This window comes from Pestalotiopsis fici, assembly GCF_000516985.1.
Source record: "Pestalotiopsis fici W106-1 unplaced genomic scaffold PFICI_Scf_4, whole genome shotgun sequence".
Lineage (NCBI taxonomy): Eukaryota > Fungi > Ascomycota > Sordariomycetes > Amphisphaeriales > Sporocadaceae > Pestalotiopsis > Pestalotiopsis fici.
This window is the reverse complement of record NW_006917094.1, coordinates 2,834,324-2,853,792: the sequence shown is the minus strand read 5'-3', so window position 1 is coordinate 2,853,792 and position 19,469 is coordinate 2,834,324. Positions and strand designations below refer to the sequence as shown.

At 49.1% G+C, this 19,469-nt stretch overlaps 6 protein-coding genes across 6 annotated transcripts; 4 read left to right on the top strand and 2 right to left on the bottom strand.

Annotated features, from left to right (window-relative positions):
* Positions 1-260: 260 nt before the first annotated feature.
* PFICI_06877 (Transketolase 1) lies at positions 261-2,798 on the bottom strand (the record flags this gene model as incomplete). Its single annotated transcript, XM_007835458.1, has 6 exons — positions 261-377; positions 410-2,092; positions 2,157-2,241; positions 2,301-2,396; positions 2,486-2,532; positions 2,745-2,798. The coding sequence occupies 6 exons, from the start codon at positions 2,796-2,798 to the stop codon at positions 261-263; spliced, it is 2,082 nt and encodes a 693-aa protein (XP_007833649.1).
* Positions 2,799-6,285: 3,487 nt separating this feature from the next.
* Positions 6,286-7,719, top strand: PFICI_06876 (uncharacterized protein; the record flags this gene model as incomplete). The annotated part of the gene is made up of 1 exon (XM_007835457.1): positions 6,286-7,719. The coding sequence occupies one exon, from the start codon at positions 6,286-6,288 to the stop codon at positions 7,717-7,719; it is 1,434 nt and encodes a 477-aa protein (XP_007833648.1).
* Positions 7,720-8,249: 530 nt separating this feature from the next.
* On the bottom strand, positions 8,250-9,242 carry PFICI_06875 (uncharacterized protein; the record flags this gene model as incomplete). The annotated part of the gene is made up of 2 exons (XM_007835456.1): positions 8,250-9,016; positions 9,080-9,242. The coding sequence occupies 2 exons, from the start codon at positions 9,240-9,242 to the stop codon at positions 8,250-8,252; spliced, it is 930 nt and encodes a 309-aa protein (XP_007833647.1).
* Positions 9,243-11,153: 1,911 nt separating this feature from the next.
* Positions 11,154-12,680, top strand: PFICI_06874 (uncharacterized protein; the record flags this gene model as incomplete). The annotated part of the gene is made up of 1 exon (XM_007835455.1): positions 11,154-12,680. One exon carries the CDS (start codon positions 11,154-11,156, stop codon positions 12,678-12,680), a length of 1,527 nt encoding a protein of 508 aa, XP_007833646.1.
* A 1,450-nt stretch (positions 12,681-14,130) lies between these two features.
* PFICI_06873 (uncharacterized protein) lies at positions 14,131-16,239 on the top strand (the record flags this gene model as incomplete). Its single annotated transcript, XM_007835454.1, has 1 exon — positions 14,131-16,239. One exon carries the CDS (start codon positions 14,131-14,133, stop codon positions 16,237-16,239), a length of 2,109 nt encoding a protein of 702 aa, XP_007833645.1.
* A 34-nt stretch (positions 16,240-16,273) lies between these two features.
* On the top strand, positions 16,274-18,375 carry PFICI_06872 (uncharacterized protein; the record flags this gene model as incomplete). Its single annotated transcript, XM_007835453.1, has 9 exons — positions 16,274-16,288; positions 16,345-16,482; positions 16,536-16,623; positions 16,691-16,716; positions 16,765-17,053; positions 17,123-17,409; positions 17,503-17,967; positions 18,094-18,156; positions 18,211-18,375. The coding sequence occupies 9 exons, from the start codon at positions 16,274-16,276 to the stop codon at positions 18,373-18,375; spliced, it is 1,536 nt and encodes a 511-aa protein (XP_007833644.1).
* Between the last annotated feature and the right edge of the window lie 1,094 nt (positions 18,376-19,469).

Sequence of the window (19,469 nt, the reverse complement as noted above, 5' to 3'; positions counted from 1 at the left end):
GGACAAATATGTTTAGACGTTTTCTTCTTGTTGCAAACTTGTACGATATTACCCTTTAACTGAATCACTCGACTTTCATAGATATGCATTCACCAATGGTGGAAAATAAATAACAGTAGTATTTTGGTCTCTATATGGGTAATATCCTTTCGTGTCGTTCGTACAAACGGTTTCATCCCGTTCATCTATATGCTGAGTTCCTCTATCAGCAAATCTTTTGAAACCAATTTTCGCTCATCCGGCAACGCAGACTGGGGTATTTAAATGAGCTGCTGGAAAGCCCGGTTGATAGGCGAGCGGATGTTGGGGACGTCCTTCCAGAAGTCGATGGTGGCAACGGCGCGCTTGGCAATGCCCTCGGGGGTGAACTCGAACTTCTATAGAAATGGTTAGTCATGCAAATATCGACAAAACTCTGGGGGATTGAACTTGCCTTGTAGACATCCTTGTAGGCACCAGAGGCACCGAATCGGTTGATACCGAACTGCTCGTGGGTGTAGCGCTCCCAGCCCATGGTGCTCATGACCTCAACGGACAGCGAGGGGATACCGTCGGGCAGAACGCTGAGTCTGTACTCCTTGCTCTGGGCATCGAACACCTCGAAGCAGGGAATAGAGACGATACGGGCCTTGATGTTGTGCTTCTCAGCAAGCTCCTTGACGGCGTCAACGCAGATGCAGACCTCGGAACCAGTCGAGACCAGGGTAACCTGGGCACCCTCGACCTCGCTCAGGACGTAACCACCCTTGCTGGCGCGCTCAATAGTGGAGCCCTCCAGCTGGGGAAGGTTCTGTCGGGACAGAGCCATGATGCTGGGAGTGTGCTTGGAGGTGAGGGCAACGTAGTAGGCAGCGCTGGTCTCGTTACCATCGGCAGGGCGCCAGACCATGCAGTTGGGCAGAGCACGGAAGTGGGCCAGAGTCTCGATAGGCTGGTGAGTAGGACCATCCTCACCCAGACCAATCGAGTCGTGGGTGGCGACCCAGATAACGCGGACCTGGGACAGAGCCGACAGGCGGACAGCGCCGGCGGCGTAGGAGACGAAGTTCAGGAAGGTACCAGCGTAGGGGATCAAAGAGCCGTAGGCGGCAATACCGTTCATGATGGCACCCATACCGTGCTCACGGACACCGTAGCGGATGTAGCGACCGGCGTAGTCACCGAGGCCGGTGGAGGGGGGCTGGAAGTCGACGGCACCCTTCCATCTGGTCAGGTTGGAGCCGGTCAAATCGGCGGAACCACCAATCAGCTCGGGAATAGCAGACTCGAGCTTGGACAGGACAGTCTCGGACAGCTTTCGCGAGGCGACAGCGGCATCTGCGGGGGTGTAGACGGGGAGGGCCTTCTCCCAGCCGTTGGGCAGGTCACCAGTCTGGCGACGGACGAGGTCGTCGTGCTCGGCCTTGTACTTGTTGCCGTACTCGGCGAACAGCTTGTTCCACTCAGCCTCGGCGGCGGCACCGGCGGCGGAAACCTTGCCGTAGGCGTCGTAAACCTCCTGGGGAACGGCGAAGCTCTCGTTGGGGTTGAAGCCGAACTTCTCCTTGAGCTGCTTGATGTCATCGGCCTTGAGGGGCGAGCCGTGGACACCGTGGGTACCCTGCTGGGTGGAACCGAAACCAATGGTGGTCTTCAGCTTGATGATGGTAGGCTTGTCCTTGCTCTCCTTGGCCTTGGCAATGGCCTTCTCAATGCTGTCAAGGTCGTTGTCACCGTCATCGACGATCAGGACCTCCCAGCCGTACGACTCGTACCGCTTGACGACGTCCTCAGTGAAGGCGCAGTTGGTGTCACCGTCAATGGAAATGTGGTTGTCATCGTAGATGGCAATCAGGTTGCCGAGCTGGAGGTGACCAGCCAGGGAAGAGGCCTCACCAGAGACACCCTCCATCAAGCAACCATCACCGAGGAAGCAGTATGTGTAGTTGTCGACCAGGTTGAAGCCGTCCTTGTTGAAGGTAGCACCAGTCTGGGCCTGAGCCATGGCGAGACCAACAGCGTTGGCGATACCCTGACCAAGGGGACCAGTGGTGACCTCGACACCGGGGGTGTCGTGAGCCTCGGGGTGACCAGGGGTGATGCTGTCAATGGACTGTATGATGTCAGATCTACAATCTCGCGATCCACATTTGCAGAATCTTTGCATGTCAACTTACTCGGAAAGCCTTGATGTCGTCCATGGAGACAGCATAGCCGAAAAGGTGGAGGAGAGCATACTGAAGCATGCAGCCGTGGCCGTTGCTAGGTCGATTGGTTAGCAGGATGATTGGTGTTGTGCAGTGGCCTCAGGACAAACTTACGAGAGAACGAAGCGGTCACGGTTCAACCACTTGGGGTTCTTGGGGTTGAACTTCATGAACTTGCTGAACAGAACGTGGGCAACCGGTGCCATACCCCTATAATTTTTCCTGTCAGTGGACCATATTTACCTCACAGATAGATGGCCGAAGGTCCCGGCAGCATCTTTTGAGTGATTGGAGCTTACATGGGCGCACCAGGGTGGCCGGAGTTCGACTTGGCGGTGGCATCGGCCTGTGGTGAAGCTAATTAGCATTGTGTTCTCGTTGCGACTATATGAGCGGCATGTGAAGCCCAGGCAGCCAGCGACTGTCGCCCTCGTCTTCGTTGCGGCAAAAACGTGTCCCTCGACAACTTTTGTTGACGATGGAGGGGCAGGAGTCGAGGCGGGGGCGGGGTGTTGGGATTTCGTCACAGAGACTCAACAGGGGAGAGCAGTAGCTTACAGCAAGAACACGGATCGTGTTGATGGCCAACCAGTCCTTCTCAGTGTAACCCATGATTGCGATGTTTGTAAAGTTTCGCTCTGGGAAAAGAATTGGTGTTTGGGGGGAGTATGAGGTAATGGGAGGAGGAAGAGGAATTGAGAAGAATGGTCGGATCTCGAGTGGTTTTCTATCTGCAAGGAGGGACGAGCGAGCATCCGCCCCGTGGATCCCTTGACACAATAAGTGTGAGAGCGGCGGGTAGGCGGGTTGGCGGGCGGCGGGCCTGGGCGAACGAGCGAGTGAGCGAGCGGCAGCAGTAGCAGCTCTCTTTCTTTCTTTCTACCTTACTCACACAGTCTGATCTCGCGTCCTGTCCTGCCTGTCCTGTCCTTGTCGGCTTGGGTGGTACTTGTTAGTGGTGCTCACTAATGGCCCTGGAAGCTCTTGAGTAGAAGTGGGGGTGGGCAAGCGACACCCCTCCGTTCCATTGGGGGTCTTTCTACATACTACTAGCTGTAAAAGTGTAGGATAAATGCAACTTCTGCCGCCGGGTCACGATGATGTCGGTACCTGCCCCTGTTCGACATTTTCAGCAATCCTCTGGTACCATGATGGACGCGATCAATGTATCTCTGGCATCTGTCCACAGCTTCCGGAACAGATGGAGATTTTGGGGGTCACCATGGACGAGAGGATCCATCTTTTGTTTCAAGCGATATGTAAGCTTGAGAGAAGAAGGCCCGTAACCATTATCTACAGCCTCGTTTCTAGCTTGTTCTCATGACCGTGAGTGTTTTGCTACATGATTCCATCGGTGCTGGCCGTGGCATTCTTTCCATTAGTATTGAGGAATCATTAGCCGAGCGTGAATAAAGGATGCGTTGCTGAGTGATATTATTGCTCTTCACTATTGACCGCAAGTACCCTGATGAATCAGACCGAGGAAGAAAAAAAAAACATGACCTCTCCGCATTGGATCGCATATACTCGACTCGCATTCACTAGTCAGAAGCCTTGTTGGGGGGTAGTTACATGGTACACCACTACGGAGTTGCCCCCCAGCCGCGCGCAGTCTCTCTACTACCCAGGTAAGCTTTATGTACCTTATTATGTTGTGACCCGAGCCGACCGCGCTTGGGAATTAACTTTCGGTGCTGAGACATCAACAACGAAAATGTCGTCAATTTGATTGATGCCTTCAGAAGAATGCCCGTACATTCATCATCCATTTCTAGTTCGCCTCGTAGCAGCAGAAGTCATCGTCGGTATGTCTTCGTCGCTAATACGGGGCAAACCTCCCACCAAGCCTGTGCACAGGTCGCCACCGGCATGAACGGTGACGGCAAGTGCGGCTTTTTTCGCCGAGAGATGCCCCTCTGTTTCTGCGGAATTTGCACAAATGACGATGGAAATAATGGGGCCCTCGTTTCGCAGCATTTGGAATTCTAGGCATTCTGCCAGTTTTGCCCACCCACGTTGACTCGAGACGCGCCGCCTCATTGGTGAACAAGAGGGAAGGTCACCACATTTTTCTCAATGGCCGGTACTCGCACTAGCTACACTTCATTTCCACCTCCAACCATCTCCGTATCGGACCTCACAAGAGCTGGTGTGCATCTATGATTGGCCAGCCCTATGCTGCGCAATATCCATGGTGACAAAGCAGAGCTTTAAGTCCGATGATATCTATTTGCCTGCAAGGTACAATATGTACATAGGTATTTCGTTGAAGTAGGTAGGTATGTATGCACCTACTACTACTCTCGCAGCTTGTCGTACGTCCATAATTTATAATGTACGATCAAGGTTTTCCCATTCGGTGCTTTAGGAACAAAATAATCTTGTCGGCTTGAACTTTGCTTGAATGCAGGGCATTTTCAAGAGATGAACTCAGCTGTTCGTTTCATTAAAACAGGCAACTCTCCTCTTCTCTTGGGGTGTCTGGTTGCTCCGGGATTTTTTTCTTTCTTTTGCGGGATGAAGTCTCAAGGCTACACTTTTGTCGTTCGTCGAGCATTGACCTTTCTGGCTGCTATGGAGGGAAACATGAGCTTTTGCCTACCAATAACAATTGGATCGAGTCTCTGCTCATTGCGGAATGTCTGTCAAGGAATGTCTGGCAAGTGCACTAATAGACACCTTGTTATTATGTCAGCTTGTCAACTTCATGATAGTCAGTAAGACCCAGTGATACTTATTATGCTAGCTTGTCAACTACATTCTAGCCAGGGAGGCCCAGTCATATTTATTCTTTATCCCCCCAAAATCACCTAAGAAGAGCCTCGTTTGTGCACTCCATGTAAACCTTTACATACAGTGCGTCGCCAAGGAATTCGGTGTGTGACTTATTTCGTTGAGGAGTGCATGTGCATCTCCTCCGGAGAAAGGGCGCCAGGTCTCCCTGAAGCAAGAGGCCTGATCTTTCTGTTTGCCTGGGCTTTCAAGACAGCTCTTGGACATGCAGCACGTGAGCAATAGCGGGCCGAGTGTGCCTGTCGGTAGGTTTACAAGCATTCACTTGATCCCAGATGATCCTCTCAAAATTGATGGCAGAGCAGGCTTGGCTTGTCGAGGCAGGGGGTAAAGTACCGGCCGGTCCTTCAGTTTTGGACATTACCTAAGAATACAACAAGGGCAGAAGGGTAAATAATTGATGCGATGAGAAAAGCTAAATGGGGGCCATTGTATCAAGCAGGGTATCGACAGGCAGATCGATGGTATCATGAGAGCCGATATTGATCCGAGGCCCAGGAAGTTCGCACACCGTCCAGTGGTGATTCCTCTCAAACAAATGGGTCGGATATTCTGCCAAAACAACGTTCAGATTGTTGCACACGCGTCATGCCTCTTCCCTCGCGCCCCGAGTCGTTTTTGGCGCAAACGGAAACCAATCGGTTTATTCACGGAGGCATTCTTGCGAAATGGAATCAGCTGGTTTACACCTTGAACATGTCCGCCGGCTATGCGCACCATCGTAGCTTATTCACCATCACCATCATATTCTTGTTGGCGGTGTTGGCATTACGGATCGTCCAGCGCGTGCGGAACTTGAGAGAGTCTTTCAATTTGCATGGTCTCTGTGGGCCTCAGCTCTCCAGAGTCGGCACCGGAAACCAAACGATGTGGCCGGGGTCGCATTTCTAGGTATTGTTCGAAATGCCTTTGACATCCAGTCAACACACGAGTCACCAGAAGCCACCCATATACTGTCAGCAGGGTACCTCTCTTTAAAACCTACTGAGGGAGAACCTTACATAAGGTCCGGCGCCAATATGCAAAATTCTCCAATAACTGAAGGCATGACACTCGGCTCTCCCCTAACAGGGTATCTTTGGAGCAGAAATACTCTCTACTTGCTTGACAAACTTTTGCTTAAGGTACGATGGCCACTTCTCGGATATTGTTGAGACGGGTACAAAAGCCGCGAGATTTTCCCTCGCTGCTCGAAACCATCCATCTTCTACCTCCTTCATCTTCTCTACTGCGTAATTTGTGCAGATACCAGACCTTAACACACCTCTCAGTCGGATTGCCTCGCTCCAAGTCTGTGGGATTCAACATGTCGAGAATAATACCAACCCTCGACGCAGAGCAAGCCCTGGACACTCTGAACATCATAGTTCAGCCCGCCGACGTTGTGAATGGGGATTTCTGCTCTGATTGGCTCACCTTTCAGTGTTTGGGTTCCGATTATACATGGACGTTTTTCGGCGTCCGTGACCTAGACGATCCCAAGATCACGGAACTGATCGGGATCTCACTTATCCGGACAGTGACAGTGGACGTCAGGGCCATAGCACCAACCAACTCCCAGATAATCTACCAATGGACGAAGCTCCGGGATGTCGCTTGGATTCTCCTTAGGCTTCTTTTTCGCTTCAATCAACTCTCGATAAGACTCCACGACAACCAGCCCATGCCGCGGCACGCGCGACGTGTATTCAGGGAAGAGCGATTTGCCATGCATGTCGAAGACTTGTATATCCAGTGTGATTGCAATTTTCTCTCGCTAGTATCCATGGCGTTGATCTTGCCCATCATCATGGAATTGAGGCAGCAAAGAAACCTGGCTGAGGCGCAACCAAGGATAGAAATCATCGACGGCTTAGATCTCAACATGGCAGGAACGCAATCTTCGCCTGTGGCCGGAAGCAAATATCGAGTATTCGATATGGAACACCCATCAAGATACCTGCCGGGTCATGATATTGTCTGCCAAGCCCTTTGGCCACGATCAGATGTCTACTATCAAGCAGACGATCTTCCAGACATGTTTTCTCAACTCACGAAATTTCACGCGGATATTGATGACGCTGTGGACGAAATAAAGGGCATCGAGGGAAATCTCCTTCGACGAGAACGTATGAGACTTCACGAAACATCTGATCGAAGCTGCTTGTCCAGCGAAGCCCAGGAAAAGCTGCAAGTATGGTCTCGTGAGCGAAGGGATAGACATCTGCGGATAATGCTCGATCCTCACGAGAGGGAATTGCCGCGGATGATGGTTCGGGATGCCTGGGATCGTTTGCCCAGACAGGAAATCAGCCCCCATCAACTCGAGCCCCATGAAAGAGATCGAATGAGGGAGAGATGGAAACAAGATTACTGGGCCGACTTGTATCCCCGTGGGATCCCACCTCTCCAACCATTGTACGATAGCTTGCTTGAGAAAGCCTCGTCACCGCCAGAGGAAGACTCGCAATGGTCGGGAGAAGAATCACCGGAATCATCAGAGCCGATTGCTGTAGAGCCAGTGCTTATGGTTACTGCACCGGAACCCCTGATTGCTTCCATCGAACCCTGTGAGGTCTCGATATCGGAAATGACAAGGAGGCATCGATGGGATATCCTGAACTCACACTTGAACAAACCAATCTGGGAGAGGGAACCCGAAAGTGAAGGAACAGGCCCCGAATCACCACTTCACAGATTGCACAGACGGTACAGATTGGTATTTGCGAACCGGCAAAGGATAGCTAGCCTACGCCGATGACACATCCTCTCATGGCGAGAACGACTCGGAGGACGAAGAAAGCTATGACGAGTACCGTCGAAAGGCACAGGCACTAAGGACCCCCCTTTCCTACAGGTTTCTTCTAGATGTTTGCGCTTTGGTTGTGTTACGTTACTCCTTTCTGATCATTGTTGGCTTTGTGTATATAGCCTTAAGGCTACTTATGAGTTATACAAGAAAAGCCTCTACATTCTATTTGTGCGCGCTTTAGTTTTGTTGTCTTAGATCATGTATCTTTAGTATTGTCTTTTGTTTTGTCGATACGATCGCATCAAGCTGCGTAAATGTCAAGTATACGGCGTTGGAAATCAGGCAAACCCACTTTATTCAGGAGACCAGTTATAGTAATTTGAAATGGAATCATTCAAAATGTGCGAAAGTCTTATGCGATTCAAGTGGCTACGTAAATGCCAACGTGTCCAAATGACCTATTGAGCGACGTTATTCATGCTCATACTGAAATCAAGTAGAATATATGGTTCAAAGGACTAGAAGTTTCCCTCTCACCCTTAGGCGGCTGGGAGTATTTCTTCAACAATTGTGTCCTCCCGAATCTCCAAGTTGGCCAGCATGTATTCATAGTCCTCCTCGTCCTCGTCTTCATCACCGTGCAGCTCTCTCATCTGGTTGGGATTGCCAAACTGGGCCTGTTCATCCCACAGCGTGGCATTGCGCGGCAGCACGACAAAAGCACGCTGGCCAATCTGCGCGCCTCGGGGCAGATCTAGCTCCAGACCCGAGCTCGTGCGGTAAACCGGGGCGCCGGGGCTCCTCTTGCCCAGACCGTTGCGCTTCGGAATAGTTCTCTTCTTCTTCTGGCCGGCATCTGGATCGTCATCGGTACCGTCCTCGGCCGAGTCGCCGTCATTGGCCGTGCCACCGGGACCAATGACCTCGTTGTCATCGTCATCGCCGCAGTTTTGCATGTCGCAGTACTTTACATTGCCGGCGTTGGAGAACTCGACGGAAAAGGTGCACTTGCCACCATTGTTGCCGGTGCAGTAGCTGCTCTTGTAAAAGGCGCTGATGATGCCTCCTTGCTTACGGTTCTGGGCCGCCGGTACGCAGCGGTTTAGGCGTGTGGTTTCGCCATTGTTGGGAGTCGACGACGCAAAAGGATACTCGTCGCACTGGTAGCCGGAATCGTAGCCCTTTTTGGTCGAGCAGCGGTTGCCGCCGGACGCGATACATCCGGCAGCCTTGCGACGGTTGCGCTTGGTGGACGAGTCGGGTTTGTCATATGTCAACCCTGAGCCGATGCCGGCGCAGTAAGCTCCTGTGATGGGATAGAGTAAGTTAAAAGGTCATTGAAGTGATAAAGATGTGGAAAAATTCGTACCGTAGCACATATTGGTGCATATTTCGTCGAGCCCGTCATCACAAACAAAGATCATCAGATCGTCAGGGTCAGACCCAGCCTGAGGGCTTCTGTCGACGACATTGACAGCAGATGAGGCCACGGCAAGGCCAAGGAGAGAAGCGAGCAAACTGAGGTTTCTCATGATGATAGATGCAAATACGAGGACAAGTAAATCTCAAATGGCTAGATCTTGTGCTTTTGTGCCTAGACCTCTGTTGAACGAAGCAGTTGAGTCGGACAAAACCCACGCATCTACAGCATGACTTTATAGAATTCTCTTTGCCAGTATCTGAGTATTCACCAGACCAAAAGTTCATATTTAGAAGTCATGCGACCTTAAGAAATCCTCTCCTCCAGAACATCCTTCATCCTCCTCGGGCGTATGACCTTCCAAGACAGACCGATCTTTGGTACCAAGGAACAGCATTTTCTGCATCGTGAGAAGTTGCTATATCAAGAGATCGCAAGTAATGCCAGACCGCCCCTCTGATCATTTCCGCCTCGAGCGTTATTGTGAGATTTTAGATACAACGAGGCTGTGGTAAGTCTTACATAGAAACTCCTGGCAAATCTTTGACTTCTTGGGATCTTGAATAAATAATACCAGCTGTTACGGTAAAGTATACAAAACCCATTGCTTTGAAGACGTTTATTCGGCCACAAAGGCTTAGCGCTATCTTGGGGGCCATTGTCTCAGCTTCTACCGTATCGTCCAGTGAGTGGACAGCCTTGATGACTCTGGTTACAGAAAAGGATGGCTAAGGAATGTGTGGCACGGCGATCGTCAATGCCGGCAGAGACTATTGAAGAATCGATGAATGATGACATCACAACTACTATAATATCGAGATCGATCTTCACCTTGTGTAAACTGCCGGTGCTGAACTTCTAGAAGGCAGAGCTTCGAATTGGACAGTCGAGAGCATTCGAAGGAAGACATACGTAGACAGATGCTTTGCACTTGCCTGACATAATAGCGTACGAAACAACCATCGATTGGTAGTTTTGATGTATATACTGCTTGATTTGGTCGAGCTGCAATTGGAGATGAGCCTTTACATTCTGTTTCTTTAGGTGTCACATGATCGACATCTTCAAATCCATTCGCTGAGAATTGCCGTGATCGACGGCTTTTGCGTTAAATACAGAGCCAATACATCCCTTATTGATTTCTTTAGCAGTGTCTTTAAATTAAGCAAAATCTCTTTACTACCAAAACAAGAATTAAATACCAAGCAAGGAGGTTGCATTGAAACCATGCACCCCGTCTTTGTTCCTGCGGCCGCGTTAAACGATCGATCGAAGATGACATGGCACGAAACAAGCCAAAGAGACCGAAATACCCGAATGCTTGTTTTTGAAGGATTAGGTCGGCATTGAGTCAGCCTGTCAGCCTACAACATTCTTACATAGATACCTATCCAGGTAACTCGTGTAGCGGCAAGGATGATTTAGGCAATGATGAACTGCTTACAGCGCTACAGGGAATCATGGATCGCAGGTCTTTCGACCTTGTGCTTATTCACACTGGTGATATAATTCTCGTCCGACCATATTTATCACAAGAGTGCGTGGACTGTACAATGCATAAAAATGATCGACTTCAGCTGCGCCACGGACTCTACCTAAGCGGTTGAATCAGCTTTGTGGGGGCGATTCCTATAGGACTATGAAAAAGGTATCTCCTGTTGGAAAGGCAAACCCCAAGGTTCAATATACGGTCTGTATAAATGGGGGCTATAATTACAAAGAATGCGTTCTCTCGTGCCATTGAATTACCTACGTAATGATTGCATAATGTAGGTGCCCAAGTGGCACATCTGAGACAAGACAATACATCGATACGCTCTGCCCATCTTGCCCCGCTTTATAGCAGCTCTGGGTGTTTGTTCTCTTAAAGAAATCATCATACCTCTCTTCTCCAAGCTCTGAGACTTTTACTTCACACGAGTTCTATTCTCTCAATTTTACGAGCTCTGAAAAATCACTATTTATGGTTCTATAGCATGGGACCAGTGCTCAAAAGTACCACTCAATTCGACAACTGAAAATCATGTCCCAACACCCAGACCTTTCCCTGCCCACCAGGGCTCCGTCCATGGCCCGCTATCACGACCAGCCTATGACTCTACATCCGGCAGCACTCTATACACTCGTTGACTTGACTGATGCAGAGTTTCAAGCTCTCCAGGATGAGTGCGAATCTGGCTGCCTCGAAACAGGCCACGAGCGGGGTACCAGCGTGCGACCTGCGCCACAATCACGTTTTGTCGGTCAGCCTCTGCGCGCAGTCTTTGACTATCATGTTGGCCTGGGAGCACAAGACACCTTTGAACCCAGGTACTTTATTGCTGCCGTCGAGAAAGATTGGCGAGTCAAGGGTGTCATCCTGGTAACGCTCGATGACGATGATCTCGAGTGCAAAGTTGACAAGTTTCGCATCAATGCTGTTGATTCTGGCCTAAGTATAGTGAATCTGCAAATTGGAAATTCTTCTTGGGATGAAGAGAAGGAAGGCTACGAATTGCAGCCCGATGATGACGATGACAACGGAGATGAAGACAACGACACCGACGATGATGGGAATGACGGCGATGGGCCGCCAGCACCAATCAAGAACATTCCTCTCGGCTACTACGTCCCAATCTACATACACGCAAGTCTATCCGAAGACCAAGTCATTGCCAACTTGGAGCCAGCATTCAAACAAAAGTCACCCGAAAACTTTGCCTGTCGCGTTCAAGCCAGACTCACCCCTGGAACCTCTGCCCCAGAAACGACACCCACTCAAGACCTCATTCAGCAAGCGGCTGCTCTACACCCTCAGCGCTGTAAAAAGAACAAGTATCTCCACAAAACTCACATACTCGTCATTGATACGGATGACCCTGTTGAAAACGGCATGCTCATGGTCAAACTGCCCTCGTGGCACGAGAGTCACTCGGAGGCGACCGAAAAGCCAGCCTTGAACGACATCGGCAGCCAACTAGCCGAAGCGACGCTCCAGAATATCCGCATCCCGTATTCCTGCCATGACGGCTTACAGACGCGCTTCTTGATCTTGGCCAACGGCGATGCCGAGTGGCCGTCGGAGGCCGTGCGCGCCCAGCCCCTTTTTGTCGTATTTCAGTACAACACACAATCCAAGGAGCTTGGATTCGGCGCCACTTCAATTGATCCCGACGCGTCGAAGCGGAAGCCGGGCGAGGAGAGAGTGGTGTATGTGCCCAGCCTGATCAAACAGCCTGGCCGTGGCCTAGAGAGGATTGCATGGAATTATGATGAGGCTGTGAGACGCTTCCCTTGGTTTTGCCGAGAGAAACGTTTCGTTGAGGGCTTGGACAAGAGATTCTTTGCGTGTGTAGACGGGAATGATGTGGTCCAGACGGGGCTGCTACTCGTACACCGAAGCTGGGATGAGAATGTCTGGAATCGGACGCGTGACGAGTTGCTAGACTTGCCGGTCGAAGGCGTGAAGAATGTGAGGGTCCCCATCAAGCAAGCACTGGATATCCTGGAAAAGGGGAGGCAAGGCGAGACGGACGGGATGAGTGAGAGCTTGAAAGAGTTCTTTTCCTAGGCACTTGGTTCGGGTCCATCATCTTTCCCAATAGGCTCTCTTGCTACGCCCTGGGAATTCTAAACTCTGACACTACTTACTGTTTCCATGGTGGAGGTGGAGATCTCTAGGAATGGAGCTGAGTCTCGACATCAGAGAAAAAGAAATTGCCCCATATTGACAATTTGATTGAGAATATCTTTGGGTTGTGAGAGAGCCACCTACTTGCTTCTCGACAAAGTTCCGCCAATCCGGGCTGACGGATGTACACTGTAACCCCGTTTCATGCAGCCATCGTAGACATTATGGGTTCAGCAGAGTCTGTGCCAATTGGCCGTGGTATCAGAAGTAACCGGTGAGGAATTCACAGACAATACATTCAATAGATACACAAGTGGCTTGTTGTGGGTCAGTCTGGACGATCTACCAAAATACCAAGATGAGATGTGACAAAACCAGGCTATCCTCGTGTGTGATTGGCTATGTCTTCTAACGACGTGTGAGTACATAGTCGGCGATCAGAGAAGACAACCCACATTATCGTGGCCGAGGATTCTTGCTTCTTTCCAATCAATGAGTCCTCAGAGAAAGCAACAACTTATCTAGATTAGCGTGCTGTATGATATTGATAAGCGAGATGCGGCTGCAACTCCAGCGCTGACCCAATTGTCTCAGGTGCAGTACAACCTACTTGAAATTTCGGGCATCAATAAAATTGGGAGGAGGCACCCAATGGAACAAGTATCTGATTTTGAGATCTGTCGTTGTAACGATGTGATAGGTCGATTGAAGCGGCCTCCAGCCCAGTGAATAGGGGTAGATTGAGTCGGCAAACTGATGGTGAAGCCCTCAATAACAGCTATTCCATTACTGCTTCCAATACAGGATGAGGCTGCATCAGAGTTGCAGTGCGGCTGCAGCAATGCTGACCACCTAGTATCATATCCACTTTTATTCCATCAAGAATGAGCTGAAAATTCCAGGAATCAATTAATTGCAGCTATGAGTACCAAATAAGCACAAGCTGGGCCGGCCCGTGCTTGGACTTGAAAGGCAACTACGATTTTTATTTTTATTTTGTCACTTGTAGAAGTGGCCAACACAAAGCCATTGATGTGGGATGTGAGGAGGGCATGTGGCAGGTAAACCCCGGTATCAGATCGCCGATTCGAAATTAGCCATGATGAGTATGGAGATTGATTCTCTGCTAAGTTCCTGCAGTACCGATGTTGTAAATATATCAATCAATTTATGGGGTCTTTGTTATGCTACGTAATTTCAACTCTGTGCTGTCGCTTGTCGTATCCTTTTCTGCACACTTGTCAGAAGCCTTTCTGGCCACTTGTCATTGTTCTCCTTTCCAATAAACAACACCGAATTTGCGATTATCGATATTAATGCCTTGGAACTTAGATCCAACTCCAAGAGGACAACCACAGTATCTAAACACGTGCCTCTGAACAGCATCGACATGCCGGGCAGTCCAGCATTCGGAGGAAGCGATTCTGCCGACAGATCTGAAGGCATCGCGGACGCTGCAGAAGCACGTCTTAATCCAACAGATCATGCCCTTCAACGTGGAGCCACGCAGAATGACGATGGTGCTAAGTCCTCCGCATCTGCAGATGTTGACGGTATCCAGGAGGCAAAAGAGAGAGCCATACTAGACGGTACTCACAACACCCTCGGCAACCCTTCACAGGCTAACCAACCAACAGTTTCGAATCAGGCGCAAGTCAACACTCGATTCCTTGACGCGGCACGCGATGGAGATGAGAATGGCCTGGTGGCTGCCCTGGACGAAGCCGACCCAACTGCTACGAATGAATTCTCGGAGACGGCACTTCATCTAGCATGCCGTTATGGCCACGTGCGCATCGTGGAGAAATTACTGAACCTTGAACTGCAAAAGAAGAACATTGAAGCACGAGATATCGACGGATGGACACCACTACTATCAACTTGTTCTGAAAACCATGATGATGATGATGGAACCCTGAAAATACTCAAAGCTTTACTGAAGCACCAACCCGACATCAACGCGAAAAGCTCTATGAAACAAACTGCGCTCCATTTTGCGTGTTCCTATTCATCCGCGGCAGTCGCTGAACTTCTTTTGAAGCAGGAGAAAATTGACGCAACAGCCCAAGATGAAAATGGCAACACGCCTTTGAATCTAGCTTGCCAAGAATGCACAACCACGGAAATCGAGGCATTGTGGAATCTGGGATCTGGAGCCAATGTTGGCGCTAGAATCGGGGTCAATATCCCCAACAATCGGAAATCCACGCCGTTAACCAGCGCATGTCAATTCCAGTCAGCAAAAGTTGTTAAGTCACTGTTGGCGATCGACGCCGACGTTGAGATTTCGGACAAAGACGGAGATACGCCTCTCATCTTGGCCAGTAGATTCGGAAATGTGGAAATGGTGAGAGCAATTCTTGACCGCAAGCCGAAAAATTGGGACCACAAGAATGAGGAGGGCAAAAATGCGACAGACTACGCCATGTCGAACACGAGTGCGCAAGAAATCATACCGCTGCTACTCAACAGAGGCCTTAAACTCGGTGATGAAGATGCTTTGGAGATATTCGCGGGTGGAACCTCAAGGGCAGTTCCAGCGACCCATCTGCAGGATAGTGCGTGGTTGAAATTAGTCCGAGATATGCTCACGTTCCATTCGCCACTCGACCAACCCTTACTGCAAACGATAGAACCTATCATGAAATTTGCCAGCAAGGAAGAGAAAGTATGGTCGATACTCAATACTGATACCGAGCAGCACTTTCAGATTCTCAACACATTGACTAAGGATCTGGGGATGTCCGAGGAAATTTGCAAGATGATTTGGCGCGGTCGCCGTGACCCGGAGGGAGCGCTGGTGTCTCCGGGTGATCTTGATCTGGTCAAAGAAACGCTACCCTCGACGGAAGAGTGGTCCAATTCGAAGTCAGAGCTTGTTCCAAAAACTCCATTGCAGTGGTCAGCCTTCTACGGCGAACATCAGCTTGTGTGGTGTCTTTTGAAGGAAATGCAGTCGAGAGACAACGGAGACGTTGGGAAAGCGCTAGAGATAGCCAAGGCAAGAAAATCAGCAAGAAGCACCAAGGGCAGGAAAGGCACAGTTCCAACTGATAACGAAAAAGAAAACCGAATGGATTCAAAGCAATCAGGCCGTGCCAAAGACTCGAAAAAGTCAAGCGTCGACAAAGAAATCAAGCGCTATGAGTACACCATAGACATACTGAATAACGCAACAAGCTTGGTGAGCATTGCCAAGAAGCAACTCATCCTCGCAGATCCAATTGAGATCAAAGGAAAGGAGGATGTCCTGCAGCAAAGTACTGCTACCGTCGTAAGCTTTTATGAGCGGGATGGCCAGATTGATATCTTGCGATCAACCACCAATATTCTTGAGCTGATCTACGCGAACGATGACAAGAGGGTGAATGCCGTTCTGGATATGGCGAGGCAGACCTTTGACGAAATGACCAAAAACAGACAGAGTAATGAGGAGCCCAAAGAGAAGCCACAAATGCGCTGGATTCATCTACCTGCAAACCATGTGAGTTATGAATGATACGTGATCGAGTTCTTACTAACTTGTGACCTAGATGGATTGGATGGAGGTACGTTGAACATTTATTGACGTGAGTCGAAGTCAAGCTAATAGAAGCGCAATCAGGACTTGACTGTGCGTATCCACAAGGAAAATCATAAGGACGATGATTACTTGGCATCTTTCATGGACTTGGTACAACGAAGTCAAAAAGAGCTTCCAACAGACAAGTCTCAAATCAAATTCATGAAGCCTATTTGTCTTGTAAGTTGATACCGGCTGCAGGCTGGAATGTCGCTGATCATTTATTTAAATAGAGAGAATTGGATAGGAAACTTGCAACAGATGAGTCCAATGCAGCAGAGGAACTATCAGCAGAAGAACCATCTCAACAAAAAGAAGGAGGTATATGCTCATCAAATACATGGAGAAAAAGTTTCTGGACTTCTTTGACTGATCGCTCTACTTCTAGTTGATGTTCCGAGATTGGTATTCTATGTAGGTAAATTGGTATGACCTTTTCTTTGCACCAGCTAATCTCCACAGACGCCATATGTTACATTCGGGTATTGTTATTCCCAAAATGAAAAGTCGAATAGAGAAAGGCACAAGGAGCTTTTGGAAAAATACAAAGGGCGTATTCTGCATGGACCAAGATCCCTGGATCGATTCTACTACAACACGTTGCCACAACCTGAAATGGACGAACGCGATCAGAGCCAAGTGATTACTCGTGGACTGCTCAATTTGAAAATGGGAGACCCATTTCCAAAAGTTTTCAGAAAATGGCCATATCTTACTGTTGATCAACTATGGGTCTGGGTCATTGACGAAGGTAAGCGACAATTCAACGTTGTAGTATTGCTGAAATCCAGGAATCTCGCTAATACCTGAGAATATCCAGAAACCATAATCACTTCATCAACGCACCGCGAGGATGATTTCGATGCTCTTCTGTTCGAAAAAGTCTGGGACAATTTACTTCAAGCCAGTCAAGATGGGTTTCGAGAGAAGCTACCTTCTACTGTCACCGAAATGAGCCATTTTCTCGTCAGCACTTGTGCTGATTTCATCAATAATCTTACATGGGAGGACGTCTGTGGTGAAAACTACAAGGAACTTCCTAGAGAAGTAAAAGACGCATGGTTGAAACCGATACTGCTATGGTACGCCGACAGCATCAACAGTGCCGTAAGTGAGAGCTCAAAAAGTCTTCTGATTTGACCGTGATGACTTCTGGTTGAATCCGATCAACAAAATATATGACTAAAGGTCTCTATTTAGGCAGCTAAGGAGAAGATATTGTACAAGTCCTACAAAGACAGAATGGCAGCGGCAGCGAGAGCGAAAGAAGTAGTAGAGAAGAAGACGACTGGCCAAGATAAGAACCATCAGCAAGACGCTGAAAATTACGACATGAAGAAAGACGAGAATGACTGGAAGACAATCAATTCTGCTGCAACACTCTTGGACGAGGTCAAGGATATTCGAGATGAACTCATGATTATGAGACTTCTAGTTACACAACAGGAAGGTGTCTTGAAGGGCCTGATGGGTCCAGATCCGAAAAGTCGGAAGATGCAAAGCCTCAGTTTCATTGTCAACGAGCTGGATAATATGGTCAAGACGACGGACTCGATCCAAAAATCGGTACTACAGATTTCTCTTCTTGCTTGGCGTTGGATAGCTGACAATTGCCAGATCGACTACTTCATCAATATTAAGCAATCCATGATGTCTCTGGATTTAGTTGACAAGTCTGCGAAACAAAGCCAAGCTTTAGTTGATTTGGCGCAAAGAGCCGACAAACAAAGCCGAGCTTTAGTTAATTTAGCGGAAAGAGCCGATCAACAGAGTGTGGAAAATGCCAAACAGAGCGCAGAAAATGCCAAACAAGGAAATATTCTGTTTATTTTCACAATTGTCACTGTCATTTTCGTCAGTATTATCCGCCTCATATACATTGTATCATCAACTAACGATTCATTTCAGACACCTTTGTCATTCTTGTCATCTCTCCTTGCAATCAACACCACAACATCCCGACACAATGATGATGGGGAGCTTGAATACGAACCGGCATGGATGTATGGCATCATCTGTAAGTTTTCGTCTCTACCTGGCTGTCACCCGGCCTTGATAACCAAGGAAGGCTAATTTCAAAGTCGGTATATCGGCCATCATCGTTTCCCCCTTCTTGGGATATGCGTTCTTTCATCAAAAGAAGAATGAATTTAAATTGATGACCTTTTTATTATGGTGGGTATGGAATCAGACTGATTTCCAGGGTATTTGGAATGCAACAAGCGCAGGTCGGGAGAGCAGGCCTAATAGCAGGCGCATTCAGGACATAGAAGCACTCCTACCTGCAGGCAACAGTACATCTGAGCCTTTGAGCACATAGCCGAAATCATTGCAAGCTATCTTGAAAAAATTATCGGGGCGGAATATTATGAGGCGCTATTTGGGGGCATGTAATTTTATGAATTGGATTTCTTTCGTTCCGCTTCCATGATTATTTGGAAATGTAATCCTGATGATTTTCTACTTCGGACTCAGCCGGCTGAAGAGCTAATCATGAAGTTGTTACACCAAGCTGCAGGGTTAAGTTAGGTACCTAAACTAACCTATTGACGGGGCGAGGACCCGTCCCCTGGCAGCCGCTGAAGTAATCGTCGCGTGGGAGGAGTATACGAACTCGAACACAGTGTGTAGGGGACGCAGACAGGGCTCGAGCTGACCACGAAAAAGGAGCAGAATTCATCCATCATACAATCACCGTCGGTATTGCAGGAATCGAAGTCAAAGTCTCCGAGCTCACTACAGTAGTGATTCACCTGGTCGGCATCCCTACTACAGACGCAATTATCGCTGCAGCCACCACCACCGGGTACATTGGGATCTGCTGTCGGATTACATGTCGGGTACCGTTGAGCTGGCACTGTTTATCAGCACATGTATTAGCAATCATTGTACCAATATGCTTCCCCCCCCTCCCCCCCCCCTCCCCCCAAAGGTGCTCCCAAACGGGAATCCGCCGGCCTCAAGTCTCGCAAGAAGGGAGCCCGAGTCAGCGTGTTGTGAAGTGGCCCTCAAGACGACTTACCGGTGGAGGTGGCGGTGCTCGTCGTTGTGGCCGTTACTACCGTTGTAGATGTCGTGGTCGTTGTGACGTCAGTGAACTCTAGAGAAACACTAGAGAATTTGGACGTTGTCGTCGGCTACGAAATCAGGAATAGTTAGCGAACATT